The sequence below is a fragment of the Pteronotus mesoamericanus genome, unplaced genomic scaffold, assembly GCF_021234165.1.
Source record: "Pteronotus mesoamericanus isolate MK-2021 breed Mesoamerican mustached bat unplaced genomic scaffold, CSHL_Meso_final scaffold_54, whole genome shotgun sequence".
Taxonomy (NCBI): Eukaryota; Metazoa; Chordata; class Mammalia; order Chiroptera; family Mormoopidae; genus Pteronotus; species Pteronotus mesoamericanus.
Genome location: NW_026555321.1, coordinates 40549699 through 40572081, shown reverse-complemented (window position 1 = coordinate 40572081; position 22383 = coordinate 40549699). Strand labels below are relative to the sequence as shown.

General features: G+C 36.4%; 2 protein-coding genes across 5 annotated transcripts in view; one reads left to right on the top strand and one right to left on the bottom strand.

Annotated features, from left to right (window-relative positions):
* Positions 1-11599, top strand: part of TASOR (transcription activation suppressor) — a 49512-nt gene extending 37913 nt beyond the window's left edge. Inside the window, exons 18-24 of one of the 4 annotated variants that reach the window (XM_054595103.1) lie at positions 2514-3313; positions 6645-6767; positions 7550-7709; positions 8159-8267; positions 9584-9762; positions 9953-10117; positions 10965-11599. In XM_054595103.1, coding sequence (XP_054451078.1) covers positions 2514-3313; positions 6645-6767; positions 7550-7709; positions 8159-8267; positions 9584-9762; positions 9953-10117; positions 10965-11431 — 2003 coding nt within the window. In that variant the 3' untranslated portion in view covers positions 11432-11599. Of the gene's footprint in view, positions 1-2390; positions 3314-6644; positions 6768-7549; positions 7710-8158; positions 8268-9583; positions 9763-9952; positions 10118-10687 lie in introns of all 4 variants that reach the window. The other 3 variants (XM_054595105.1, XM_054595104.1, XM_054595106.1) reach the window with 3 other exon arrangements.
* A 1161-nt stretch (positions 11600-12760) lies between these two features.
* CCDC66 (coiled-coil domain containing 66) overlaps positions 12761-22383 on the bottom strand; it is a 61008-nt gene continuing 51385 nt past the window's right edge. Inside the window, exons 13-17 of the mRNA XM_054595107.1 lie at positions 16490-16980; positions 15845-15885; positions 14873-15114; positions 14521-14642; positions 12761-13017 (exon numbers count right to left, since the gene is read on the bottom strand). Coding sequence (XP_054451082.1) covers positions 12931-13017; positions 14521-14642; positions 14873-15114; positions 15845-15885; positions 16490-16980 — 983 coding nt within the window. The 3' untranslated portion in view covers positions 12761-12930. The remainder of the gene's footprint in view (positions 13018-14520; positions 14643-14872; positions 15115-15844; positions 15886-16489; positions 16981-22383) is intronic.

The window sequence follows — 22383 nt, the reverse complement described above, 5'->3', positions numbered from 1 at the left end:
ATATATGACAGGGAAAAGTGCACAAATCTTTAGTATACAGCTCAGTGAATTTTTATAGGTATGCAGTTGGTTATGTGACACCCCAGATGAACATGTAGAAAGAACGCTTCAAGCATGCAAGGTTTTCTTCTGCATTTTCCTAGGCAGTGCTCTCCCTGCTCCTAATAGTAGCCACTAAATCTGACTTCTTTCACTATACATTAGTTTTACCTGTTCTTGAATTTAAGATAAATGGAACCTAATATGTCCTCTCGCTTTTGGATCTTTACATTATGTCTGTGATTCACCTGTGGTTTGTGTCAGTAAATTCTTTCTCATTAGGAGCAGCAGGTATCTTATTTATGAACTTCAAAGTGCTCCCTCAGCATTTGGCATACCATCTTCATATTTTGTGAATGAAAGTATAAATATCTGAATGATGCTGCCTTTTGCGATCTCACCACTACCTTTTCACTTAAAAGTCAAAGTGCTGCAATGCTTGAATGACAGTAGAAAACATGCATTATTACAAATATTGACATGTGTTCCTTTAAATCATTTATTGATGGAAACATTTTTAAAGTAAAGTCAATCTACTAAGTAAAATTATGTAGAAGAAATTTGTGCAAAGTAAAATTAGGTGTTGATCATTTGCATTTTTAAAGTGGATTTAGTTTGAGTGTTTTTAGTGTAGAGAATTCCCTAGGTGGGTTTAAGTTATACTTCATCTTTTAAAAATTCCCTTTATCGGTAGCCCTTCAGAAATAAGTTTATTGGTATGAACTATAGCTATACATTTTGGGAGCAAGTAGTTCACTTAAAATAATAAATGACTCAGAAGTTTTTAAATTACAGGTGGCCCTCTTCAACTCATTTGTTTTATGAGATACAATAAAACTTTTTTTTACTTAAATCAGACATTTGACATGGTACCTAATTCAAGAAGTACAAAAATACTTCAAAAAGTAAGTTGTCTACTCCTAGCCCAAATATTTTATGTATGCCAAACTCCACATTGAAATTTAAGAAGGATATTTAGTATTCCTGAATTATTTTATGGAACTTGAATTTTCTGATTTATCAGTTCATACCGTTATAATTTTTACCATGGTATTGGCTATTTTGCTCCCTTTCTTCCACCTACAGACCTGATACGGTCTTCTTACCCTGCTGACTGGTACCTTTGGAGCAGTTAATTGTTACAGTGGTTCATGGTAACCACTGGGGATGGTAGAGAAATGTTACAAGCTGACTGCTGCTGAAGCTGTTTAAACCTTTAGAAAAGTGTGAACATGGGGGAAATCAAAACAACTTTGTGTAAAGAGAGCATACTGCTACACCTGGGTGAATAGGGAAATCACTATATCTTAAAAGTACTGTAGTTTTGAAAACTAGTACCTGGACTTTCTGATTTAGAGGTATGATTTCATATATTAGAATAGCAGTTTGTTACAGAATGTTCTCTAAGAGTTAAGTAAAGTTAGTATTTATTTTTTAAAGGATAAAATTTGTGTAATATCAGTCTTCTAGGCAAAGATCACAAATTTTTTCTTTTCCTAAAATATAATATTAAATGGTGGTTAAATGTATTTTCTTGTTTTATAAAAAGGGATTTAGGATACCTATTTTGAAATGTAATTTCAAAAATATTTTGTGTTTGAATTTAAGATTTGTGGGTGGGGAGGGGAATACGATCTTGTGGCTTGAGCTAGTTGTCAGTAGTCAAAAGTTAGATAGTTCTATTAGCATCAACTAGCTGAATCATCTCTTTATCTCAAATGGGATATTTGTGTTAGCTATTAGCTATTGTGTTTTCTCCTGGAATTATTTTGAAACAAAATAAAAATACTTAGGAAAGCACAATTAAAATCGTTACTCATATCGCAACTTTGAAATATGTTCTTTTCCTGTATTATTGAACTTTTTTTTCCTGATAAATTGAAATCCCTAACATTGTTGGAAATCCACTAAGCAACCTCATAAATCTGAAAATAGGTAAAATTATCCTACATTGTGGATGCAACCCTAAACTTGGCAGTTATTCCCACATCATTTCAGTTTGGAATTATTTCAGTTGGCTTACACTTAAGGCAACTTAAGTTTCATATTAAACTATATTACTATAGTAGACATTACTTGGCAAAGAATATAGGGGTTCAGCAACCTGTTGCAGCTGACCATTCTGATTAAAACACGTCTATTAAAGTCAGAAAGGCAGGGAAGCAGAAATAAGCAAAGGAACTAATTTGTATTGATGCCAAATTGGCTCTGTTCAGACCATTATTTGAGATTTTTGTTCTACACATAATTAGTTCTAAATACATACTTGACCTGACATTTTTTTCTCATTTATGTTTTTTCAAATGTTATGTTTTTAATTGCTCTTATAATAATAAACTCTTCCTATATAGGTATGAAATCACCAGAAGAACAACTGGTGTATCCGCCACCGCAGGAGGCCTTTCCTAACGACCCCCGGGTAATAAGTAGACAGAGAAGTTCTGATTACCAGTTTCCATCCTCTCCATTTACAGACACACTAAAGGGCACCACTGATGATGGCGTGTTGACAGGTCAGGTGGTGAAGGTGGAGGAGCAGTGTGTGCCAGCAGCAGAGCCGCCTGCAGTGAGTGAAACCACAGAGAGGACAGTGTTAGGAGAATACAGTCTCTTTTCTAGGAAGATAGAAGAGATTTTGAAGCAAAAGAATGTTTCATATGCCAGTAGAATTTCTGCACCGATCTTTTCAAAGCAAGAGAAGATGAAACGACTTTCAGAGTTTGTATATTCTAAGACTCCTAATGCTAGTGTACAGGAGTTTGTAGATGGCTTGCATGAGAAACTAAATACTATTATTATCAAAGCATCAGCCAAGGGTGGGAATTTGCCACCAGTCAGTCTTAATGGTTCTGGTACTAAGATAGCATTGAATCCTCTAGGAAGACATGTCATAGCAGTTTCCTCAAGTGACTTTAACAATAAACACCTCCTTGAGCCACTTTGTGGTGACACCATCTCTAATGACCAGCATTCTTCTTCAACTTTGGGTTTAACTGAAGTAGAAGTGAACCAGCCACACCATGCTACGGAGCTAATGGTGACTTCTGATCATACTGTACCTGATGATATTGCTCAGGAACCAGAAGAAAAAGAAACTGCAAAATCACCCAGTGATGTAAACATTTCTGCCCAACCGGCTCTTTCAAATTTTATAAGCAAGTTAGAACCTGAAGTATTTAACAGTTTGGTTAAAATCATGAAAGATGTCCAGAAAAATACTGTGAAATTTTACATTCATGAAGAAGAGGAGAGCGTGCTCTGTAAAGAAATAAAGGTAACTAAATGAGAAGGTAATAGTCATGCTGTATAAACTTGTCATGTTGAGCCTGACCTCTATAAAAAGGAACTTTTTTGTTTATTTAAAATATTCCATAATTTAATGCAGAGTGGAATAAACACTTAAGTTCAACTAAATGAAAACCTAAGATGTAAGTATCTTAGAATTTAGAATCTTGTTTTATAGAGTTATTTTAAAGACCATTGTTACATGGTCTTTACTATACTGCTAATACCTTTAAACTTTGATTCAGATATTTTAAACATTTTGGGGTTGTTTTTTTTTTTTACAGGGGAAAATATTTACTATTGATTCTCTTAATACATTAACTTTTGATGACAGAAGGTCAAATTATATGACTTTTTCTGTATACAGAAAAAAAAGAATCTAGTTCATTGTTTCAACTTGTCTCATTAAATGAACAGTAAAATTCTCTCTTGGGGGAAGATATGAGTATATATATTCAAAACATGCCTTAAAGGTTTTCTAAGGCAATAAACATTTGGGTTTTTAATGAAGGAAAAGATACAGAGGCGTAAAGGAAGTTGTCAGTGTTTACCTCATGGGGTTTATCAATCAACTAGGAAAATAAAACTGTCAAGGGATAACCTAACGATAATATATTTTGGTGTTTCTCGATACCTGGTCATGTCAGGGTCCCCCCCAAAACTGGAATTATCTTCTGAAGGGTGGGCCCCTTGTAGTATAGAGGCTTCTCCCACTAGGTCAATGTTCTGGGAATCTATTTGTAGCAGTGTACTAGCTGGCATTGTGAGAAACTTTTCTGCTTCAGTGAATTTTTTTTTTTGAAGATCCTTAATGCTTTTGCCCATTTTCTGACAGGTGATTTATGAGTGCCCCTGCTCACTGAGTGTTCAGCAGTTTTTGACCAAAAAAAGGCAGGACCCCCGTGCTCCACCCTCCCTATTCACATTCTCTTGCCCTGAGTGACTTTCTTTTGTTTCCCCTGATGGAAGAAGTCCTCAAAGGGAAATGTTTTGCTGATGTGGAAGAGGTGAAACAAAAAAAGAACTAAAAAGCATCAAGGTTGATGATTTCAAAAACTTGTTTTGAGCAGTAGGAAAAACATCTCAATAGGTGTATTGTGTCAACTGGAGAGTACTTTGAAGATGACTGAAATTTAAACGTGTAAGGATTTATTTGTAAGAATAAGTACACAATATTTTATAAATATATTGTTTTTGGGGGGGGGTTCACCCTTGTATTGAACAAAAAATACTGTGATCCTGAAAGACTCCCCAGTTATAAAAAAATTTTCCACTACAAGGTATATTTTTTTCTACTGAAGCTACAGAGTAGATGAGTGTTTTTTGGTTTTTAAAATGTACATATATTTGTTTGTTTATATAGGGTTAAATGTAGATCTATATAATATTTGTAATAATAGGTATATAAATTATAATACTACAGTTTTAGGGGTTTAATATTAACCAATTAGTATTCACTGAACTATTGGATTTTAATTCTTAAGGGTATACCTCAGACTTTAAAATAAATGCCCACTTCCATTTCTGGAGTTTACTTACCATGATAAGGTTCTGATTGTTTTGTAAGGGGAAGCAGAAGAAACTATAAATAACTGGCTTATTATCCCAGAATGACCCAGAAACTCCACGTTACTGACATGTCCTGAGCCTTTGTCAGTTGGGGAACTCACATTGATATCAGTGTGTTTCATGTGGTGTGTACCCATGAGAACAGAAGAGCATGGAAATGAAGGAGGCAGAGTGCTCAGTGAGTTTTTTAATTCCCTGTGGTTTCTTGGGGAGAATGAAACTAGACTTACCAGGAATTCGTTGGTTACCTTTTTGCCTTATATGATTGAATGTAGAGTTTCTCTATTTTTTTCCACCCCCAGCAACATGTGCTCAGGCATGGTACTTTTTGGGGCATAGCTGCATGTTGGTGTGGGGCTAGCTGAGAAAATAAGTTGGGTACAGGTGCCAGTGTGCTCAGCATTACTCCACCTCTCCCCACCACATTTTAAAACTAATTATAGCACACCTCCAGGAGATGCATTTACTTATGAGTGGTGCTTTTAATTCATTTTGGCATATAATAAATTATATTTCTGTTGTTTAGAGGGAAAAAGGCTCTGTGTGCTCTGTGTTTTACAAATCTGATAGGAAATCAGATTGAAACTTTAATTCTTTTAATCAATATCCATTGGAAAATTTCCAGCAAAAATGTTACAAAGAATAAAAACTTTGTGACTATAATTTTAAGCTTCTCAAGTATATCTGGAGTCAAACTGATTTCTTGTATGAGTTACACTGTCTGATCTAAAATGAACTCTCACTTAAAGCTTCTTAATGTAAAAAAAAACAAAAGTTACAAGCAGGCCTGACAGACAGTAATTTGTCTATTCATTACCTGACTGTAAGCTACTCTTAGATCTTCCCAGAAGCTTTACAAGTTAGGTCAAAATCAAACAATGTAGTAGATGCTGCTTTAGTTTGGGGCTCTACAGAAACATCCCTTTGGGTGTGACACTTAGAGTTGGCTCCTGACAGATCGGTAGACTGGTTGTGAGGCAGGCTGGGTTTAGATTTATTGTTACCTAACCGGCTGTGCCAACGTTGAGAAAATCAGTCTGTGCCTGTGTCTGTGAAATGAGGAATGTGATTTCCAGGATCCTGTAGTTTGCTTCAGAGTTCAGGATTCTGCCAGCAAGCAAAGAGAACGCTGCCTGGACTATTCCTACCTTGTGTCTTTTGGGAGAGTACCATGTCATCAGCATGGAGGAAGGTATTAGATGGGAGAATCTATTTAGCTTGAAGGTGCAACTTGGTAATGTGGCTAATTATACTATGTGAATACCATTGTATATACTGAAGCTCCATATGAATGAGTTTGGGGCTATTAACTTGTGAATTAAATGAACTACACTGTTTGGAAAAATGGGTTGTAACTCTGAAGGAGTATACCAGTAATATTGCTGCAAATAACCAAGGGCCTGCTGTGAAAGAAAAGGGAATGGGGAGTGAGGAAATGGTTAATGATTGGGCTCTGGGTTGTCCAGAAAAAGCAGTGGAGCTCAGTTAAGAATCTTGGCCAATCCATTGTTCTTGTGGTTCTTTCTTTTATCCCACATGGAAATTTACTTGACTTCAATTGTATAGCATTGTGTAACATTGTGACTATGACCATTTAAGCTCTGAGCTTTAAATTCAATAAGAGCAGGCTTGATCCCTGAGGTCCCTAGATCTAGCTTATGCTTATGTTTATTAGTTTATCTTGCATTTTAGTGTTATATGGGTTCTTGTAAAATGTTTTTTAATGTCAATTTACTTTTTTTCTTTAACAGGAATATCTTATCAAATTAGGCAATACAGAATGTCATCCAGAACAGTTTTTGGAAAGAAGATCAAAATTAGATAAACTGTTAATTATTATTCAAAATGAAGACATTGCAGGTTTCATTCATAAGGTAGATTCTTCAGTCAAATTTACAACTTATTTTGGTTATAAAAACGCCCATATTATAAAATCTGTCTTTGAGACTAAAGTAATTTTTAAAATATCCTCATAAACTTTAAACAAGATAAAACTTCAAGGTTTGGCTGCTTAGGGCTTGAGACCTAAAATGACCCTTTTGTGAATTAGCTTGTGAGATTCAAGTTTGTACCCCTGCAAAATTTTAAATGGCAGCATATCACAGACCTTCCATATCACTCAAATAGTCAAAACTAAGAATATTGACTTGAATACCAGTGGGTCTGCTGACTCTCTTTATATTGTTGTCATCTCATACAGAAGTCCCAGGTAAAACCTAATTTTTACCCCCTTTGCCAAACCAGTCCTGCTTTCCCTTGAATTGGGAGGTATCCCATCATCCAGTCTAATGAGCCTATCTGAAACCCTACTGCCCTTTGAAGCCTTTTCTGTTCAGTACAGAGGTTCTTGCCATCATATGAATTGTGACTATTCACAGGGCGAGACAGGTTAGTATTTATCACTCTGCTTTTCAGGTCTATTGTGCCTTTTCCTTAGTGTTCTCTTCATGGTAGGTACCCATTACATAAGTGTTGGTTTATATATTTGGAAATAACGTTGGGAATGTTACTTAGTACTTGGCTTTCCAGAGGAAACACACTAATATAGGTTAACCATAGTGCATTTTGTTAGACTTTCCCCATAGTTACTTCACACTTGAGTCAGTTCATTCCCTTGTCTATCCTTACTTTTGTTTTAATTTCGGTATTTACACAGGTACCCGGCTTGGTGACTTTAAAGAAGCTCCCCTGTGTTAGTTTTGCTGGTGTTGATAGTCTGGATGATGTTAAAAATCATACATACAATGAATTATTTGTGTCTGGAGGCTTTATTGTGTCTGATGAATCCATTTTAAATCCAGAAGTTATCACAGTTGGTAAGATTTATGAATTCTTTTGAGCACATAACTTCTGCCTTTTTTAGGTTTTTCTCAGTAATGACTCACTCATACTTTTCAATGTATTGTCCGTTCAGCTAATCACAGATAACTACATTTCTATCATTTTCTTGAGCTTTTTACAACACATTTCCTATTCCTAGTCTTTACAAATATTTTCCTCTAAATTTGGTGTAAAGCAAGGCTCGCTATTCCTACTGCACTTGGATCACTTTTGGCTTATTGTTATCAATGTACCTTTTTTTATAATGTATAGATACAATGTTCTTATATCCAAAAGAGTATAGATTTGTCTCCTTTAGAGGGGGAAAAAAGAAAGAAAATACTACATAGCAGTGTAGATGTTCCTATACAATATCACCATACACTTCTTCCATAGTTAAATGTGGGTGATTGCTATTTATTGAATTTAAAATTATCTCTAACAGAGAACCTTAAAAATTTTTTGACGTTCCTCGAAGAACTTAGTACTCCAGAAGGAAAGTGGCAATGGAAAGTCCACTGTAAATTTCAGAAAAAACTAAAGGAACTGGGCAGGTAAGATTTCAAAAATAACTATAATGGTGGTTGATTTAACATTTTTGTGTGTGTGTTCACCAAGTTTCTTTCCGTATTTCTCTGTGTTTATAGATTATCATGCTGTTCAGTTTTCACAGATGTCCTTAGCCAGTCATAAGGGAATGTGATACTGAATTATTCTAGCCTGTTCTAGCCTGTTCGCAAGTGATATTCTTGTTTAGGTAGAAGTTTGCTTAAGTTTTAGTTATGGATATAGATAAAATTGGTTTTAACTCTGCTACTGAGGGGTTTCAAATAAAAATGGAATAAGTCAGCATTATTATTTATTTATTTTTTTTACTGAACTGTATATGTCAATTAGGTCAGGCGCTCTCCCATTTGATAGCTACCTTAGGCAGCTAATTTAGTACCATCACATGAGGATTAATCTCAACATGATTAGCAAATTTGTGATGAGGACATTCATTTATATAAATAGGTGATTTTTAACATGGCCGAAGTCACTTCTCAAAGTGTGAACCTTGGATCAGCAGTCACTTTGAGAGGCTCCACAAATAATTATCTAATCAGATGAATTTGGGACACTATATCTTACTACTAGAGAGTCCATACATTGTATTTACACATTTAAGGATCTTAGAAACCCTGTAGGGTAAGAATTATGTAGTTAAGCATTTCCAAAACTTAGACCACAAAAAATTTCTTCTAATACCTATTGACATTTATTCTATGTTACTCACTTAGGGAAATTCAGTCTTAAATAATTTTAAAGCATTTAACTTTTGGCAGTAATTCACTCTTTTAAAAACTTGTTTTATTTTCAGATCTTATCTCTGTATAACAGATAACACTGTGGAGGTCTAAAGTTTTAACTTGGTACCAAGTTATTACTATGGTCTTCCTGACAATAGTAATTTCTACCGCTTGTTGCCTTGAGCCTGGAGGTGTAGAGATAGCTTAGAGCTATGTATTATTTGAAGGAAGAACTTATTTACTTTTTTCCATTTATGCTCTTGATTAAAGTTCTAAATTGGGGAAGCTAAAGAGAACTGTAATTTGTTACTTAGTTTAGGGAAATGACTGGTTGAGATTTTAGTTTACACTGAATAGCTGGCCCTCAAGCTTTGTACCCCGAGAAAGCCCCTGTACTTAACAGGTGGGTTGCACAATTCCTGCTATCCCTCTTTCTCCTAAGAAGCACCCCTACATCCAGTGGTGGGCTAAGCAATGCAGTTGTGATTTGTTGCCCCAAGTTAGAAATTATGATTTTAATTTGAAGCAAAAACTTCCACAATAAATTTTAGAAATGCAGATACTGAACTGCTTAATTTCAGATTGAATGCTAAAGCCCTAAGTCTGCTGACACTTCTGAATGTCTATCAGAAGAAACATCTGGTTGAAATTTTGTCATACCACAATTGTGATTCACAAACTCGAAATGCTCCAGAATTGGACTGCCTTATCAGACTTCAGGCTCAGAACATACAGCAACGACACATAGTCTTTTTAACAGGTAAGCCACGGTCTGAGGCTTTCTACTATAAATATAAAAATGTGGATAAAAGGATTTTGTAAGCGCTGTAGTGGGCTATAATTCTGAAAAGGTGGTAAAAAGAATTTGTGGGGGCTGGGGGCAAACATCATCGTATGTCCATGTATATTTTCAAGTATTTCATATTCAAAACATTTTCTTTTTAATTTAGAAAAAAATATCCAGATGTCCTCCAGTTATACAGATAATGGAATAGTAGTTGCATCTGCTGAAGCCTTTATGCAAAACTTTAAAAATCTTGTGGGCTATCACAACTCAATCACAGAAGAAAACCTTCCATTGCTTGGTGCTAATGAGAATCTTGAGTCGCAGTCAGGTAACTTTTTAGTAGTTTTCATTTTCTTTTAAAGGCAGACAGAAAAAGAGGAATGGTTTTGCCATTTTCAAATATAATGAGATACCTATTTAAAAACGATTCTTCTCGCTGTGTAACAGCTTCAGGGGAAGCGTTTTAAGGAATTTATCATTCTTAAACTTACCATATACAAAATCGGCTCATTTTATACTGTAGTCAATACAAACTGTTAGTGTTTCTGTGGACTGCATACTATAGAATGGGCATTGTAAGCTTTATTGTCTGCTGTTGTCAGCAAAGGGGTTATTTTTTTAAAAAAGGACACCAGATATGGGGATTTGGCATTAGGTTACTAAATCTCCCCAGATGTACAAAGTAATTTAATACAAAGTGGTAGGGATAGCCTACTTTTAGTTTTGTGAGATGGCCTCTGCTTTGGTTCCAGGTTTTATGTGAAATGAAAGATGTACTTTTGTTTTTGATGAAAAGCAGAGATCAAAAACCAGTTTAGTAGTAATCCAGTGAAGCTAGATGTCAGAATTTTTATTTTGTATTTGTCTTGTCAAATACTGAATTACCGTATAACTTTAGATGCTGTTTTGACATTAACCCCTTTGGAGCTGGGAGTTGGGATTTCCCAACATTAAACGTGAACACATTTCGCAGAAGCTTTTAGCATCGGATTATCTGGACATTCACACCTAGTGTGAGTGTTGTGACTAAGTGAACTTGTGGCAGAAGACCAAGCTTTAAGGGATTGTGGACTTGCAGACCCTGACGCGTTATATTGTGTGAGTAGTGTATAATTTTAAAACTTAAACAAATTGTGTATTTCAATAGAGGAGGACTTTTTGTTTTTTAAATGTAGCTCTTTTAGAAAACGATGAAAAGGATGAAGAGGATATGTCTCTGGATTCAGGAGATGAAATCTCACAAATAGAAGTATACAGCAGTTTTCATTCAGAAATTTTGGCGAAAGAGACCAAAGGATCACGTGGAACAGATCAAAAAAAGAATATTCAAATTGAGTTGCAATCGTCTCTTGACGTGCAAAAAAGTTTATTAGAAGATAAGACTTATCAAATTGATTCTGAAGAGAGAGCTTTTATTGATGTAAGCTCTGAAGGACAGAACAGCAATTTAGCTGAACAAGATTCATATAGCAACTTTCAGGTTTATCAAAGTCAATTAAGTATGTCCCATCACTGTAGTCATTTTAATGTTCTCACTCACCAGACATTTTTGGGAACACCATATGCCCTTTCATCAAGTCAGTCTCAAGAAAGTGAAAATCACTTTTTATCTGCTTATACTGAAAGCTTGGGGGAGAAGTGATTTTTCTAGGCCACATTTAAAAGAGTAATTATAGTAACTTTTTTTTTTTTTTTTTTTTAACGTAAGTTGTTATGGACTTTTTGTTTCTTAAAAGTGAATTAACAATTTATATTTCATTATCTAAACAAAAGGTTTCTGTCCTTAAATGTTTTTTTTTTCCTTATTTAAATCATGATGGCCTGTAACAGTTGAAGCATATGAAAATTGAAATAAATATATATATATTTTTTAACATATATTGTACTTGAATTATCTAATGTTGGCACTTTTTAAGTTTTACATTTGTATGTCACCTGTACTTTGGCTTCAAATTGAAGTCTGTTTTATATATAAAACTAGATGTTTGCAAAAAGATAGTAGACAGCAATGGTTTTACTTTTCTTCTCTAATGTTAGATGATACCAGCTACTTTTGCTGAAATAACGTTATCAACTATTGTATTTATTTTCATTTAAGCTTTTGTATGGTGTTTTTACACAGGTATAAGCCAGTGATGTTAATAAATACAGGATTTTGGCTCAATACCTCAAGATTTATCTAAAACAATGCAGTTTCATTTAGATAATAAACTATATACATAGGACTTTGGCCTTAATACCAGGCAGCATTATTTTTTTATCTTCAGGCTTAGCCATATTGCTAAAAATCTGGTCAACCTGTTATTTTAGAGTACTTGATAATTATAATTTTCAAGTACTCTAAAATTATAATTTTCAGTGCTTATGTGGTCCTTGGCTTACCCAAATTCAATTTCCTATTTCAAAAGATAAGTTTATTAAAGTCATTGGACAATTTGGAACAAACCCTTTGCTATAAATTTTTAAATGGGTAGTCTTAAAAAAGAAGTGTATTTTTGAGGTGGTAAGTACTTAAATGCTAGACTAAAAATAACTTTTTAAATTCTCAGATAAAATATATGGCAGAGGTAAATCTTAAACCCACATCTATTGCCAATAACTGCCTCTCCATTGCTAATGCAAAAAAGTCACAAACAGGATTTGGAGAAAAGAAAATTACCATGTGAGCCTAAACTGAATCTGGGTTATTTTAGTAAAGTTGAGATGTATTAAATCAGACTTTATTTTGGCACTTCAAAACAACTTGGAAGAGTTTCTGTCCTTTTAAATCTTTTTATAGATCAAAATACATAAATGGTATTTCAGTTAATAAGCTATAAATAAAATGTGTGGAAGAACATTTTAACAGATCAGAAACTCCAGACTCTGTTTAAGGTAAGTAGGAAAGTGTTTTTATAAGACTTAAATACCCAAAGTGTGAAAGAGCAGAAACATGCTTCTTATTACTACTAAACTTTTACAAAGGGGTCTGTTTTATTGTTGAAAAGTTATATATATACACATATACAGCATTTTACTACATAATGTACAATTTTTAAAGCATTTAAAAAATAAACCTAGACTATTGTAAAAAATACAGTTAAGTGACAAGGACATTTCATAATTTGGAAGACAAATGTGAAGCATTTGATTTTTCTACATTTAAAACGAAGAACTAAAATTCTCTTCTTGATTGGCAGCTAAAGGCATGAGATTAGTTTCCAACTCCCTTTGCTTCTGGAGAAGGCCCTGAAATCACATTGATACATGTTAGTAAAGGTGTGCAGCAGACTTGCAAAATACTCCTATTTTACATTTCTATCCTGTTAATCCAGAATTTTATTTTTGAAAACATGTATTAAGTTCTTGGGTACCGTTTAAGCTTTCACTTGGTCATGTTAAATTTTAATTACTTAAAAAAAATTCCAGTAATTCTCACACTAGATTTGTATAGCTAGTACAATATTTGTAAGATTGTATTTTTAGCATAGAAAGCAAATAGGGATGACTTTTCCTAAAATCAAGTCTACGTGATTATGGGTTTGAGTTCCCCTCTTTCTGTCTGCCAAATGCTAGTGTTTCCTGCACTAATGTTAGTGGCTAATACAAGGTCCTGCTGAATAATTAATATGTGGGTTAATGTGTACATCACAGTCCTTCCTCTTGACCTTGTCTCCACAAAGCTATAAGTTATAGGTTAAAAAACAAAAAACAACTTTAGTGGGTGAATTACCATACGAGTAATACAGCTCAATCTATATGTGACCAAACATACCATTTAAAAAACTAAAGACACTTTTATTCATAATCTGGTTAATGAGGGTGATTTTCTAGCTCTACAGAAAGAATTGGTAAGCAGTACTTTACTCACCAATTTGGAATCCAAGATGCATTCGTAGTGACTGATGAACATGGAAAAAAGACACTCCTAAAATGGCAGTGTATTTTCCCCAAGTACCAAAAGTACACTTCAATCAAAAAGTGTACTAACTGCAAAAAATTTTGCAAGCTACCTGTTTTTTTTTTTTTTAAAGCCCAGAGGTAGGGTCTTTTTTTTGTTTTGTTTTTTTAAGCCAGCTGATGGAGAAAAGTTACAGCCTTAAATAGTGAATTTTATTTTTACAAGCAAGATGAGAAATAATAATAATTGGTCTGGGATAAAAAGTAGTCTGGTGGGTAAAGTTATATGTATAATTTCACACTGAATTACATTATTTTTGGGACTTGTGTCCATGCTCTGTTTTGAACACTGCCAACACATTCATTTTAGAACGTGATCTGCATTACTAAGAATCTATTACAGCATAATTGTATATTTATTTTCTGCCTTTGATTTTAGGGCCTTACTGATATTTTACTGTTCAAATGTATGCCTTTTTCATTCAATAAAATTGTCTTAATATTTGAATTGTCTCATGATTTCATGTGGGAAATTCTTAAAGATGGCAAGGTGAGGCAAACTGAAAGTCCTATTTCCATTCAAGAATAGCATATGCACTGTGGGGCAAAAGTAGGTTTACAGTTCTTATGGAAAGTTACACAATAATTAATAATAATGCAAGAATAAACAGTTTCATGTACTCAGAACTGTAAACTTACTTTTGCTCCACCCTGTAGATTTTGTTTTTTAAACTTGGATGCAGTAAAGTCGCAAATCATGTACCCTACCAGGCACTTAGTAAAACTGCCATTCCAACACACAGCCAGAAAACAGTGACAATCCTCACTTCGTTAAAGACAAAAACTTTGTACCTGTCTCAGTTCTGACAGTCCCTTTAGGATTGCTTGCTGTCGATCCCTGTTTTTCACCAGGTTAGGATTAAGAAGTGGATCCCTGATGTAGTCAAATAGTTGTCTTTGTTCTTGGTCACAGTCTAAAACCAGGTGACAATGACAAAAATGAAATGTATTCCTAACAATATGATATAGCCCTACACTACAGTATATTGTAAGAATTCATTAATAAGTTTATTTCCTAGGAGAGCTCTGAGCAAAATTTGAGTAATAAGGTAGTCAATTAAAAATTTAGGAATGGACCCCAAAACTTGGGGAAACCTTATTATGCCACTTTTTGAAGTTATGATTAGAGGAAGAGAATACTTACTTTGTGGATTTTGGTACTGAGGATCCTGGGTTAGCGGCCTAGACAATGGTGCATCTGGATCAAGGTAATAGATCTCATTGGTTCGAACATAGGGAATAAAATCAGATGGTTCAGAAATCCTAGGTGATAATTCTGTCTTATTGCCTCCTGAGATCAGATTCTCTCTTTCATAATTACTATTTTTTAGTGTCTGAGTTTGTTGTGTTCTGTTTTTCACCACAGGAACTGGTGGTGATTGAGACCTGTAATTTTTCAAAACATAAATAGGGACTGATGAAAAATTGTGTGTTTTAGATTAAGCATCCCTACAGTCACTTTTCAATTTATCCTACATACACTTGTAACACCTTTAGAAACAGAACAGGATTGAGTTTTCAGTAGTAGTTGCTAGAGGTAGGTATGTATAGTCTATGCCAGTTGGGGCAGGGGAGGGATTAAACTACTAGATCCTAAGGATCGACGCTAGCTAGGTTATTTAAGCCTAATGTTTCTCAAATAATTCATCATAAAGTAATATACTTAGTATCTGACCTAAACTTGCTGCTGAGAGCCACATTCTGAGATAAACCTCAACCAGCTACTTCTTGAACAAAGACAAAAATTCTAACAGTTCTAAATCTCCAATTGGTTAACTGAATTTCTCATTATCCATACAGTCATTTCTTCCCACCTACCCTTCAATCTAAGCAGAATGTCTTAGATTGACATTGTTGTCATACCTGGAAAATCAAAATTGTTAAAAGTTGGGATATAACAGAAAACATCAGCCACATTCCTGGACAGAACGCCTAAACCTAGTCCAATTTAGCCTTCATAATCTACATAATTTTAAATGCCTCCCACCCTTTGCCTCAGACCTCTACTCCTCACCTGGAAGTCACACCCTTTCCTGTTCCTGTCTTCATATATGTACATGCTTGACCTCACCTCAAAGCACTAAGTAGCTATGGAATTAATCTATCCTTAACTTACCTTTCTTTGCTGAAAGAATTAATTTTCAGAGGTTCTTCTTCCTAAAAGATGGATAAATAAATGCAGAAAAGAGTAATAGTATTTCCACATATACTTTTAGTGTTATTTGTTGGGAAAAGAAATATAAGGATAATATTTGAATAAAAGATAAAGATAATGGGACAGACTTTGTATTTTTCCTGAGTCAGAATCAATCCATTAATTCCTCATCTTATAAATTTCCTGCTGTTTATCTGGATCATAAACAAATTCTGAATGGGTGTTTGAATAAAGAACAGCATTAATCCACATAAGGCTTAAGGTTTAAACTTTTTTTTATAAAGGACCAGATAGAAAACACTTGGCTTTGTGGGTCACGTGGTCACTGCTGCAACTACTATAAACTCAGCAGCTGTTGTGTGAAGCCAGCCAATGATAATACATAAAAGAAAAAGAATGAGAATGGCTGTGTATTCTTAAGACTTTATTTACAAAAGTAGGCAATAGGACAGATTTGCCCATGGGCCATAGTTTGTCAGTCCCTGGTGTGAACTAAAGCAAATTTCAGACAATCAGCCTTGTGAACACATGCATGTGGAGAACTTTTTAATCTAGGAACATTGATAATATACTTTAAAATATTTACTGAAGACAGAAGAGCTTTACCTTTTTTACTAGATGCCACCTGAACTTTGACTCAGTTTCCTGATGAGATGAATGAACTGGTGAAGTGCCTCTATTCTGAGAGAGGTTTCCAGGATTATTTCTTTCTACCAAATGAAGCAGTTCCATTTGCCTTCTTACTTTTTTTTCTTCTCTCTGCATTTGAAGCTGTTTAGGGTACTTTCCTGATGCTGGAATATACCCTTTGAGTGGCTTATTTATATTCCAAACAGGCCTTTTAGGACATTTCTTCCTATGTTTTGTTTGTTTTTCTGTACTTGTGAACTGATTACACTGGTCATTATACCAACTGTTTTCTTTTTCTAAGTTGGATCCTTTATCCTGGCTTCTTAGTTCTTGTTTGTTTTTCTTGGTGTTAAACTGTTCATTAAGTTCTGCAGGTATCTCGGGAGATGAACAATTTATAATTTCCCTCTCTATTACTGATCCACAGTGTGATTCTGCAATGGTGAATATTTCAGTATTTAAGTCGTCTGAAAGGGGGGAAAAAAGCTTCGTGTGATTTTTTAATTTGTGGTTAAAATATACTTAACATAAAATTTTCCATTTTAACCATCTTTCAAAGGTAATTGTTTTATTAGTTACTGCCCTGTGAAACTTTTTTCTTAACATTTTCAAAAATTATATAGCCATTAAATATCTCCCCATTCCTCCCATCCCCACTGCCCCTGGCAACCACCGTTCTTTGTTTCTATGAATTTGACTAAGTGCCTCATAAAAGTAAAGTCACACAGCATTTGTCTTTTTGTGACTGGCTATTTTCATTTAGCATAATGTCCTCAAAGTTCATCCATGTTGTAGAATGTCTCAGAATTTCCTCCCCTTTTAAGGCTGAATAATACACCATTGTATGTATATGCCACAATTGTTTATCCATTCATCTGTCATGGGGCACTTGGGTTCCTTCCACCTTTATGAATACAGGGTGTCCAAATATCTCAGATTTTACTTTTCAGTTCTTTCAGGTATATACCCAGAAGTAGAATTCCTAGCTCAAATGGTAATTGCTGTTTTCTATAGTGGCTGCACTATTTTACAACCCCACCAATAATACCCAAGGGTTCTAATTTCTCCATATCCTCCATTAAAAAATTTTTAAGTATACAATTCAGTGGCATCAAGAACACCCACTAAGTTGAACCTCCCATTCCATACTCTTCCCCCAAACCCAGCAGCTTCCACTCCACTTTCCATCTCTGAATTTGTTCACCCCACCCTAGGCTCCTCACAGAAGTTGATCATCTATGCAATAGTACATATCAGAACTTCAGATGATTCATTCATAGCATCACATAATATACAAACCATCTTTTAAACGAAACTTTCCACAGCATGGTCTTGCCTTTGACTTGAATATGGAAACACCATCTAATCTGTCTTGTATAGCTAAGTATACTTCTGAGGAAAAGTTTAATTTACAACTTTCCTATGAATGGTAACTGACAAACTTTTCACCAAAAGTGATGTAAAAAAAACTGAAATGTGAAGTTTTCTTGGTTTGAAATTAACAAAGTACATAAGTATTGAATATACAAGGATCTGGAAAGTGTCCTTCAGTTGTTTTCACTCCAGAGGCACTGGGAAAATGTCTTAAAACTCCCCTCTTGGGACCCAATTTTTAGGGAAATGTTGCTACTAATATATTAAGTCATGTTGCACTTCACATTCTTTTAAGTTCTTATCTCACATACCTTTATGTTTTTCCCGCAGATCATCCCTGAATTACATACATCCTTTCATTTTTTTCCACTGTGGAAAACAGTAAAAGTTTCACCATCTGAAATATCCTTACTAATACAATGTTCAATGACGTGCGCAGCTAGCACACCTATGTAATCAGTTGAAAATCTTGTAAAAACTTTCACTTTGGATTAAAATTTTAAATTTATAATTAACTAATGAAAGGTGGAGGTCTGGGCTACACATTAAAGAAAAGAACAGCCCAGTTACTGGTCTCGTCTCTTGGAGGCTTATTAGGTGTATTATTTTGGGCTGGAGTTGCTCCAAGACTAATCCCTAGTAAGGCTGCCCAGCCTGCATCATTCTCATACTGGTTATTTTCTTTTTCTACTCTAGACGCACTTGACACCTTTTTCTGTCCTGCTGTCTGCCCTGGCAGGTTGACTGGTATGAACCATATCAATGAGTTCCTGGGTCCTCTGGCTTCTGCTTCTGTCAAGAGGGTTCACAGGCAGATTAAAGAGAGGAAAAAAGAGTGAAGTCAAGATATACATTCCACTAACTCATTTCCTGGGACTTAACCTTAAGTTGACTCTGTCCCTCTACCAAAAGCCCCTTTCTAAATAAATCATCTTGAATTTTTTGATTTTGGGACCCTGACTGCTTAAATTTTCTGATTTATAGCTGCTCATTGTTAATATACAGAATTTTACTGTCTTAAAGACTTAATTTCATTTTAACTGGTGTGAGAACTTATATAATTTTGTTATTTATGTGGACATGGGGAAGGGGCTGAACCAGATTTTTCAGGCTTAAGAGGCAACTATCAAAAAATACCAAGAGGCCATACACAGAATAATTTCAGATAAGTAAGCAGGTTGCACTGGCAAACTGCTTTACCCTACTTCCCTTTTCAAGGTTCCTTTCTACTTTCCTGTCAGATAACATGGGCAATTTGGTGGTGTTTTTTTTTGTGAGGTCTAAAATTAACTAGCAGAAAGTAGTGCTATATTAGGGCACAGATTTCTTTCAACACATTTTTGGTTTGGGGCTCTCACCTATGCAACTCATACATTTAAGAGTTGCTTTTTATATTTCTAGAGGAATATAATTTCCTAGCTTAAGACTGACCAATCAAATTGATTTTTGTCTCTCAGTTACTGACAGGAGGCTGCATTGGTAATTAACGTAAAAAGTGAACCTTTCCAGTTCAAGCTGGTGACCTAGTAAGATCCTAAACTCACCTCCTCCCACGGACCCCCTGAATCTACAGCAATATATGAACAATTTCCTCTGAAAAAACCCTAAAAACTGTCCCAGTGACTCCTATACATCAGGCAAATGAGAAAGAGACCACACAGGCCACTAGGAGAGGCTGAGACACAATCAAAAACTGTAACCCCTACCCACAGCAATGGCAACCCATGAATCGGAAAGGAATTCAAAACCAAGAGCTTTTCCCTGAGGGGCAAAGGGTTTGTACACCATATTGTACTTTTAAGACCTGCACTTAAAAGATGAACCTCTAAAACATAAACTTTGAAAATCAACAGGGTTTGCAAACACGAAACCCACAAAAGCTCACACATGAACTCACTTGGCCGAGGGCCCAGGACAGAGGCAGCCAATTGTGTCCAGACTTTATTTGAAAGAGGCTCATTGACTTTTATTAAAATGTTGGCCTGAGGGGCAGGTATGTAACTTAACACACATCTAGGGGCCTGCTAGGATCCCTTCCAGAGGACTGATGCTGGTGGGTGACTTTTTATTTAACTCTAGGCAAGTTCCCCTACCCCAGGCAAGTGTCCTCTTTTGCTCCCCCTCTGCCTGGTTCCAGCTGGCATGTACCTTCTGCATGCTCTCCCTCTGCCCCATCTCAGATTGCCAGTATTTCCTGGAAAGGAACATACATCTGGTGTCCTATATTTTTGTGGCCACTGCCAGGGGAACGCCCCTGGATGGCCTGGCTCTGGAGGCCATGAAAGTTTGCATTCCTGCGTCCCGTGGGACTGTAACAATCGGAGAGACAGTTCTTGGCAGGCTACCAGCCCACTCCCCGAGTGATTACCAACAAGTGGGAGGGATATCACAACCCTGGAGGTCCCCACCTGAAGAGAAAGGGGTGTGAGCCCAAGCCTGGGGAACAGGCACCAGGAAGAGGAGCCTCCATAACATCTAGCTTAGAAAACCAGCAGGACTTACATCTGAGAGAGCCAAACGGCTTCAGGAAAGCAAGGCTGTGCTCTTTGAGTCCCAGAGCAGAGGCAGCAGTTTGAAAGCACCTGGGATTTATGAGAAGGTGACACATTGACTAATTTTATGGTGTGTGCTGTAGGAACAGAGACCTGTTGGAACTTTTGCCAGGGATGTAGGTACTGGCAGGCACCATTTAAAAATCTTTACTTCCATCTAGCTGGTGTGATACTACCAGACACTATTTCTGACATTCTCTGTTAATCTTGCTAATACTGTTCACCCCACCCTGGCATTTTTCTGAGGACCCACTGGGCTGCCACCCCTGCCACACCTGGCGGGTAGCCTCAGCAGCACCAGCACATTGCAGTGTGTCTTCAACAGTCAAGGGTGGACCTCACTTCCAGCCACATCAAAGGCCTACCCTGGACACCAGTGCATGCTCGAGAGTTATGGACAGGCCCCACAGTCTGCTGTGCCAGGCACCAGCATTGCCTGCCAGTGTGTTTTTAGCAGTTGTATCCCAATCACAACAGGAGGCCACACAGGGAACACCTCTGGAGCACATGGCTCTGGGGACAAGGAGGGATTCCATCACTGGGCACAATGGCACACCTAAATAAGGTCACATTTTCAAGACTAGGAGACATAGCTGATCTTATCCAATTAATAGAAAGAAACAGGCAAAATGAGGAGACAAAAGAGTATGTTCCACACAAAAAAATTAGACAAAACTGCATAAAAATAATTAAACAAAATGGAGAGGAGCTGTCTACTAGACTAAGAATTCAAAACAATAGACTTCTGGCCAAGATGGTGGCATAGGTGGATATACTTTGCCTCCTCACACAACCAAAAGAAGAACACCAACCAATTTAAAAACAAAAAACAACCAGAATTGCAAGAAAATCAAACTGTATGAAACTCCAACAACCAAGGAGCTAAAGAAGAAACATTCATCCAGGCTGGTAGGAGGAGCAGAAATGGGCAGCCTGGGTGGAGAGACGTGTGGCAAGGTGGCGGCTGAAGGACATGGCAGGTGAGGCGTGGCTCACAGTCCCACATTTGCGTGTGGATAAACTGGGAGGAACAACTGGGGAGCAAGACAGACTGCACAACCCAGGGTTCCAGTACGAGAAAAGAAAGCCTCAAAACCTCTGGATGTAAAAACCTCCAACGGTTGAGGCAGCACAAGAAACTCCCAGCCTTACAGGAGAGTTCACTGGAGAGACCCACAGGGTCCTGGAACGTACACAAACCCACCCACCTAGGAGTCAGCACCAGAAGGGCCCCGTTCGCTTGTGGGTAGAGGGAGAAGTGACTGAAAGTGGGGCAAGAGCTGAGCATACAGCATTGTTCCACCTCTGACACCTCCTCTACATATGGCACCACAACGCAAGGACGTGGGTTGCCCCACCCTGATGAATATCCAAGGCTCCGCCCCTTACAACATAACAGGCTGGCCAAATGAAAGAACAGATCAAAACTCCAGAAAAAAAACTAAGCAACAAAGAGATGGCCAACCTCTCAGATGCAGACTTCAAAACACTGGTAGTCAGGATGCTCACAGAAGTGTTTGAGAATGTTCATAAAATAGAGGAAAGAGTGAAGGCTATGCAAAGTGAAATAAAAGAAAATATACAGGGAACCAAGAGTGAAGGGAAGGAAACCGGGGCTCAAATCAACGATTAGGAGAAGGAAGAAACAGACATTCAACCAGAACAGAATGAAGAAACAAGAATTCACAAAAATAAGGAGAGGCTTAGGAACCTCCAGGACAACATTAAACATTCCGACATCCGAGTCATAGGGGTGCCAGAAGGAGAAGAGGAAGAGCAAGAAATTGAAAACTTATTTGAAAATATAATAAAAAAGAACTTCCCCAATCTGGCAAAGGAAACCCCAGGAAGTCGAGAAAGCTCAGAAAGCCCTAAAGAAATTGGATCTAAGAAGAAACACACCAAGGCACATCATAATTACATTACCCAAGATTAAAGATGAGA